The 8,085-nt window shown below is 34.5% G+C and overlaps 1 protein-coding gene and 1 long non-coding RNA gene across 2 annotated transcripts in view; both read left to right on the top strand.

The window, feature by feature from the left end:
- The first annotated feature begins 645 nt into the window (after nucleotides 1–645).
- Nucleotides 646–3,102, top strand: LOC116019360 (cytochrome P450 CYP736A12-like). Its single transcript, XM_031259537.1, has 2 exons — nucleotides 646–1,413; nucleotides 2,188–3,102. Exons 1-2 carry the CDS (start codon nucleotides 718–720, stop codon nucleotides 3,013–3,015), a joined length of 1,524 nt encoding a protein of 507 aa, XP_031115397.1. The 5' UTR covers nucleotides 646–717; the 3' UTR covers nucleotides 3,016–3,102.
- Nucleotides 3,103–4,439: 1,337 nt separating this feature from the next.
- LOC116021123 overlaps nucleotides 4,440–8,085 on the top strand; it is a 4,835-nt gene continuing 1,189 nt past the window's right edge. Inside the window, exons 1-6 of the long non-coding RNA XR_004098917.1 lie at nucleotides 4,440–4,541; nucleotides 5,344–5,412; nucleotides 6,580–6,845; nucleotides 6,943–7,038; nucleotides 7,132–7,205; nucleotides 7,304–7,432. This is a non-coding gene — a long non-coding RNA (uncharacterized LOC116021123). The remainder of the gene's footprint in view (nucleotides 4,542–5,343; nucleotides 5,413–6,579; nucleotides 6,846–6,942; nucleotides 7,039–7,131; nucleotides 7,206–7,303; nucleotides 7,433–8,085) is intronic.

Here is an 8,085-nt window from a genome sequence, read left to right on the forward strand (position 1 = left end):
TATATATATATATATATATATATATATATATATATATATATATATATATATATATATATATATATATATATATAAGTATATAACCTTTTGCACCAAATTTTACACCAAAATGAATATTCCCAACATATTCTTACACCAATTTTTTTTTCATCTTCAACCCATTTACACCAAATTCTGTACCAAATTTTATTTAATCTCCAATCCATTTACACCAAATTCTATTCATACACTAAAATAATTTGTATTCTTATAATTTAAAAACCTTAATTTTGTTTACTTTAATTATTTTAATATAAAATATAATTTTGATATAAATAATAATATATTAAAATGAAATTTATGTTTTTATGTATTTTAATGTTTAATTATTTTATAGTCCATATTCACCTCGTTTTAAACTCATCTTTAAAATTTATTTTTAAAAATATAAATATTTATAAAAGGAAGTATTGACAAAAGACTTTAAAAAATTCTACACTAAAATGGTGTAAATAAATAGTATTACACTTTATTTGGTGTAAAACTATTCATTTACCCTCTTTTGAGGTAGAATTTGATGTCTTTTTTTTGGAGGAAGGCTGAACCAAATTTTTATTGGTGCTTCTTTGGAGATTGTCTCTGGTAGCTTCCTTTCATCTATATATACTGAAGAAAATAGGATTAGTCTTCTCATTCCTCACACCACAATTATTGCACCTAAAGAGAAAATCATTGATAATGGCTTCTATTTGTTTAGCACTTCTTTCTATCTTCATTGCAACCCTATTGTGGTTGTTCCGTCACCGAAGGGCTATAGCGTCGTCGAAAAGTCACCGGAAACTTCCACCGGGGCCACGCGGCCTTCCCATCATCGGAAACCTCCACATGCTAGGCACCCTCCCGCACCGGTCCCTAAACGAGCTATCCAAAAAATATGGCCCCATAATGTTCTTGAAGCTGGGCAACGTCCCAACGGTGGTGATTTCCTTGCCCGCCGCCGCGGAGCTCATCCTTAAAACCCACGACGCCGTGTTTGCCAATCGGCCGAAGTTCGATGTTGTGGACAACACCACCAACGGCTCTAAGGGCGTTGGGTTTGCGCCGTACGGTCCTCAGTGGCGCAACAACAAGAAATTCTTAGCCCAAGAGCTCCTCTCACCGGCCAAAATCGAGTCCTTTGCGGAGATGCGAAGGGGGGAGATTGAGGCATTGGTGAAGTCAATAAGGGCCGCTGCCGAGGGCCGGGAGGCGGTGGATCTTAGTAGTGAGGTGGGGAAGTTGATTGAGAACGTTACGTACAAAATGCTGTTTGGGTGTAGTAATGACAATGATAGCCGGCATGAATTGAAGTGTATCGTTGAAGAGATCGTGTCTTTGGAGGGAGCTTTCAATATTGCAGACTTCATTCCCATTCTAAAGCCCTTTGATCTGCAGGTAAACAATGGCGATTTTTCCATCTTTATTAAATAGAGAAGACATTTAGACCCTTAAAATTAAGGGTAAAATAGGTATTTCATATATTTTATCTCATCAACAAGTTATTGCTTATATGTGAAAATCAAAATAAATACTAAAAAGAAAAAAAAAACGTACAATTTGCAAATATTATAATATAAGTATACTTTTAAACTAATATAATGCTAGTAACATAAATAAAACTTAAACACAAATAATTCACTATTGTTAAATTTGTGTTTTATTAAGTCTCAATTCTGTTACTAGTCGCCAAGACCATGTGATCTAGTTGCACCAAGTTTTTCTCTCATATGAGAGGTTGTGAGTTTGAGTTTCAGTGGGGTCGATATTGACTTTTTGTGTTTAAATAGGTTGAGAAAGTTGTTATGAACAGCTAAAAAAAAGCTCTTTGTTCTTTGTTTATTTTCTTTAATTAGTATTTTCACTTATTTTTAAATTTGATTTTTTTTTGTGTTTAATAGTACTTAATTGTATAGTTTCTAAATATATAAATTTTGTATACTAACACTAAAATTAATATTATGAAAAATTGAATTAAAAGTAACTTCAGTTAAGTCTCCTTAATCGAACCAAGACTCATAAAATAGGACGGAAGGAGTAGTTCAGAGGGAAAGTGTCATTTTCCTGGCAAAAAATTAATGTTTACACAATATGCCAACACTAGATTTAAATTTATCATATTAGATGAATTATTTTTCCCCAATTATATTCAGCTATGCAAAATTGTTACAGGGGTTGAACAAGAGAATTAAAGCACTTGGAAAATCTATTGACAAATTGTTTACAGAAGTTATCAACGAACGTGAACAAGATACAAAAAAGGGCATCCCAGAAAGCAATAAGAACATTGTGGATATAATGCTATCATTCCAAAAAAGCCCTTCTTCCTCTTCCCACAAACTCGACTTAGTAAGCATTAAACCACTTCTCTTCGACATGATAGTAGGATCTGTGGATACCTCATTCACATGGATCGAGTGGACTTTAGCAGAAATCATGAGGCATCCCAGAGTGATGAAACGTCTCCAAGAAGAGTTGGAGACTAAAGTGGGACTAAGTCGAATGGTGGAGGAGAAAGACTTGCCCAACTTGGAATACTTAGAGATGGTGATCAAGGAAAGCTTCAGGCTCCATCCAGTGGCGACGCTACTCATTCCTCGTGAGTCAATGGAGGATATCGAACTAGACGGCCACTTCATACCAAAAAACACACGAGTTTCAATAAATTGTTGGGCGATTGGGCACGACCCAAACATTTGGTCTGACAATGTGGAGGAGTTTGTTCCGGAGAGATTTATGAACAAAAACATAGATCTTCGGGGGCGTGATTTTCATCTACTTCCATTTGGATATGGGAGGAGGGCATGTCCAGGAGTGAATTTGGGGTTGATTATGGTTAAATTGATTGTTGGTCAGTTGATTCATTGCTTTAATTGGGAGCTGCCAAATGGAATGTCACATAGTGAGTTGAACATGACTGAGAAATATGGTTTGGCATCTCCGAAAGCCGAGCACTTGGTTGTTGTTCCTTCTCATCGCTTGTTTTGTCAATTAGCTTAAGTATATTATATTCTCAAGACATACAAGTTAGGGTGTATTTAATTTGGTTTATGAATGAGAATCAAAATTTGATTATTTGGTTACTAATCACTGAAATATTTTTTAGAAACAATAAAATCAAATAAATACATAATAATTAACACATTAATGAGAGTAAATCAATAATTTAAAACAACAAATAAACTAAAATTTTTATATACTAAAATGTAAAGGTTATTACAAATAATTTAAATTTGAGTTGTATTACCATTCTTAGGCATATTAATAGGTGTTCTTGGATAGCAAACATAAATTCACTATGCAATGCTTCACTACCCGCCACTGTAATTGTTTTTACTTGAGGAAGGAAAATTACAAATTGTATTTTATTTACATAAAATATTTAGGTACGCTATTGAGATAACAAATTTGCTTACAATTAAACTGAGATTAATTGAACTAAATATTGGTGCATCAATAGCTGGTTCTAACAACGGCTGAACATTATTGAACCACCTATTTGGTTGGAGCAACGATTCTTGTGTATTATTCTGATTACACAATGACTCGTTTTCTTAAAAAATAAAATATCTGAGTTAAATCAATTGTCCAGGAATGACTCGTAATATAAATAAATAACGAAGAATCCAGTGATAAACATTTCATTTTATATGTTAATTAGATATTTATTACTTAATAATTTTTAATTACATATTGTATTCAAGATGAACATAACCAAGACAACACTTTCTATAATTTCCTAGGAAAAAAATATAAAACCTTGCTGTCCAAAATTAGATAGCCCCAAAACAACGTTGTTTTGATGTTGTTTACACACACACACACATATATATAGAGAGATATTTAAAAAAAAAATCATTTGGATCTCTGTTTCATTTGGTCATTTTCCTTCTCCTACTTTTGGTGTCTCAATTTGAAAAACCTCAATCTTTTTGAACTTGTAAGGGTATTTTCATCATTTTCAACTTAAAATCTCAATTTGAACATGAATAATGAGATTCAAGACTAAGATCGATCCAAATTCGCAATTCTCCTCTTCATCCTACCTTAATTTAAGGAGGAGAAATGTAAATTGAGGTCGATCTTAATGCTTAAATCCCTTTATTCATGCTCAAATTGAGATCTTAATTAATTTGAAAATGACAAAAATATCCTTAATAATTTCATAATTTTGAGTGAATAAGTAACTGATATGATAATTTTGGCACTAAATCAATATCTGTGGATGAAAATTGGTACTAAAATAACAGTAATAGATAAAAATTGATAAGAATTAAACATGTAAATCAAAATTGTTATTTTGCTATTACTTGTCGGACCAAAATTAGTATTTGCTCCAAAATAAACCCAATTTATAAAATTCAATTTTTCCCCATATATTTATAACAAGATTCAAATTTCACCTTCTTCTCCTTGCGAAACGGCGACTTCCTCCCAAACTGAGGCGCAGTGGACCGGCGGTGGAGTGACGACATGTGGCTGATCGGCGGTGGCGTGGAACTCCATCGTCTCCAGACTCCAAGTAGGTTAGTCTTCTACTTAGTTTAGTTAGTTAGTTTTAGGGTTTTACTTTGTTTTTTGCTGCGGCCTGCGGTGGAGCCGAGAAGTCGACCGGAAGCAGCGGTGGCGTGAGGGCGCCGCGGCTGTGGTTCACCGTAGGTCTGTGGTTTTTGTGAAATCAAGTGCTGTTCATATCAGTGCTCGCCCATGGCAAATGTGTCCATTCTAGATGTGAGTTGTGGGTGGTAGACTGGTAGTTATGCTGTTTTAAATTCTTTATCTTATACTGCAGCTAAAAATTAGAAATGATTTTGACCCTCTGCTTTCCCCTGAGAGAGCGAGAGCTCGTTGTTTGTGTTGAAAAGTAATAAATAGGCAAGTAAAATTAATTTCTGTTTCCGCCATGAATTTGTATTTAATTATTGTTTCTTAAGAGAGGACCTTCTTGACTGGTGTCATATCAAGATATTCTGACAATTCTTGAACCTACCAAGATATGCAAATTGTTCTGAATTTTATTGTATACTGTATGGTTGATGGTTCTACATGTTTTGAGCCTTTCACTTCTTTCATAGATAATTCTCTTTCAGTTTGGACTGGGTGCTAATGCTTTCTATGTAATATTAGAGCTTTATGCTGAAGGAAATATCCTTCTTAGTTCTTACAGATTCTGATTTTATGGTCTTTGATTGTGTTGAGTAAAATAACTGTGCTTTAAAGCTTTTCTATGTTTAAACTTTAATCCTGATTGGCTAAATAAGGATTTCTTATTTCATTTACTATTTATTCGACTGTAAGTCTGTAACCAGTATGTATACTGCTATGCAGAAATTTTGATTTGCAGTCTTGCAGAAACCATTTAAAAGCTTAAAACTTGAAAGAAAGACAGTTGGTCAGGTTTGTTCTTTAACCATTTAACATTATCTTCATTAAGTTATTTTTTGCCCTTTATTGATTGTCTTAAGTTTTAATTTTTATGATATTATATAGTATAGGATGACAAGTAAGGCTATCTTTACCCGCAAATTATACTGTGGACCATGGTCCACAATGCATTGTGGACCATAGTCATGGCTAATACTGCAATTGTGGTGAACTGATACTGCAGTTGTGTTGAAAGGGAACTGTAGTTGCACAGAACAGAGGCCGTTCATCCGTTCAACACAACTGCAGTATCAATTCAACACAACTGCAGTTCCAGACGGATGAAACTGTCTCTGTTCCGCGCAACTGCAGTTTCCTTTCAACACAACTGCAGTATCAGCCATACGCTAGGTAGGCAGACAACCGACGCCTAGCGCCTAGGCGGGGATTAATTGGCGCTTAGGCGGGATTTTTGCAACACTGGTAAATATACATTCTATTGATATTAGTCCCTCAATCATAGGCATAAGCCAATATTATCCCTAATTATTCCTAGAAGTGGTGGTTTTCCTCCCTTAGGAAACAAGTCTGTTAGTTTTGAATGGAGACATTTAAAGCCCTAAAATAGTAGGGGTATTTTCGTAATAACACATACATATGAACCCCAATGACTCAATCAAGAATGTCAGTTACTCAGTTTCTTCATTTGTTTACAGAAAGGCACTAGACACACCTACTAATAGAAAAGATCAGTGGTCTTTCTTTTATGAGTTTATCCACCTTTTGGATTAAGCTTTATGCTTGTACAGACATACAGTGTTCCAGTTGGCTGTACATTTACTTAAAAAAATGTTGAGCATATATAATATATAAACATAAATGTGCAATCCAACTATCAGCTTAGACTTTTAGTTGAGGTGGAGCACATGCTTCAATTTGGTGTCAGAGTCAGCCCCATGTCGAGGGTTCGAATCTCCGCCCCACCCTATAAAAAACAAAAGAGACTATGGTACATGAATTATTGTATCACTTTTTTTTTTGCTTTATTTATTCAATTTCTTGGATCATTTCTGTCTGTACACATTTTTCATTTTTAAAGATGGCTGTCATTGTTTACATTTGTTTTAGCTTCATTGTGTGCTTACACTTTTCATTTTTAAAAGGTGATAGTAATTGAGCAACTATGCTTTGAATTTACAGTGTGTGCAATGGCATGCAAACTGCAACTACATTGCAACTGGATCAAGTGACAAAACTGTTCGCTTGTGGGATGTCCAGAGTGGCGAGTGTGTCAGAATTTTCATTGGCCATAGGAGTATGATATTGTCGTTGGCGATGTCACCTGATGGTCGTTATATGGCATCAGGTGATGAAGATGGAAAAATCATGGTGTGGGATCTTGCAAGTGGTCGTTGTATTACCCCTTTGGTTGGTCACACCTCTTGTGTATGGACACTTGATTTCAGGTCGAAACCAAATTCTTTATCCAGTTACGTTGGTTCAATTAAGTTCTTGAAGGGAAAAGTAGTCGATATTGTTAATTTTCCTTTTAACAATTTTCAGCTGTGAAGGTTGTCTTCTTGCATCTGGTTCTGCTGATTGCACTGTGAAATTATGGGATGTAACCACGAGTACCAAGATGCCAAAATCTGAAGAGAAGTTAGTTTACACACATGCTGCTTATTCTATTATCTAGTTCATTGTTTCACTCTTACGCTCCCTTCTAAAATTGTGTAATGATATCTTTCTCAGTTTCTTGAAGTACCAATAGGCTTCGATCATTGAAGACTCTCCCTACTAAATCCACTCCATTATATGCTTTGCGGGTAAGAATACTTGATTTTTGGGTGACTTTTACAATAATAATCTTATTTCTTTTAATTTTGATCATTCTTATTTTATTGTTGACTTGTTGTTGGAGCAGTTTTCTCGAAGAAACCTTCTCTTTGCTGCTGGTGCTTTCTCAAAAAGTGTATAATGTGACGACACATTCACTTTGGAAAATTTAGAGGGGATTATGGCTTCTAGATTACGGCATGCCATCAATTCTGAGGTGCCTTCAACTTTTTCTTAATCTCATTTCTGTTACTTGGGTACTGCTCGTGTTTGAACCCATAGCCTAAAATTGAACAGGCTAGCACTTGGCAAAACATACCAAGCCCATCATTTTGAAGTAAAAGCAATAATAAATTATTCAGAAACTCATTTATTTATTTTTTCAATTTGGTTTAGGTGAATACGTGATTGCAAGAACACTTGCACTGCTTATTAATTTCCTATTGGGCTATTCCAGTATAACTATCCTTTGTGGTTTGTTGGGGCTGTTAACACAGTTCAAGCTTTAAATTTGGCTTACAGTAATGGTGGTGGTTTTTGGATGATTTCAATAGACATGTAGATTTTTTTCTGTTTTGGTGAATTGATGCCACTTTTAGTCGCTCGAGGATAGTGACATTTCCACATTTAGTCTATATTATAATTATTGATGATAATTGGAGATGAGTTGAATTGAAATTGGTTTGGGACCCCTAATGTGGATTTATCGTAGTGTACACCTGATAATTGGAGATGAGTTGAAGAGCTAGACGATTTCTTTTTATGATTAGTGTGCATTAATTCTTAAATTGCAGCTACTTTTGAGTGAGTATGTAGATTAGGAGGATCTCAAATGTCTTTTTTTTTTTTTTTTTTTTTTTTTTTGTTCTG

This window comes from Ipomoea triloba, chromosome 5 (genome assembly GCF_003576645.1).
Source record: "Ipomoea triloba cultivar NCNSP0323 chromosome 5, ASM357664v1".
Taxonomy (NCBI): Eukaryota; Viridiplantae; Streptophyta; class Magnoliopsida; order Solanales; family Convolvulaceae; genus Ipomoea; species Ipomoea triloba.

What these genes read in the sequence shown, in the direction of transcription:
- LOC116019360 (XM_031259537.1), top strand. Translation starts at nt 718, where the DNA reads ATGGCTTCTATTTGTTTAGCACTTCTTTCTATCTTCATTGCAACCCTA. An exon ending in TAAAGCCCTTTGATCTGCAG is followed by an intron (nt 1,414 to 2,187) that starts GTAAACAATGGC and finishes AAATTGTTACAG; the next exon opens with GGGTTGAACAAGAGAATTAA.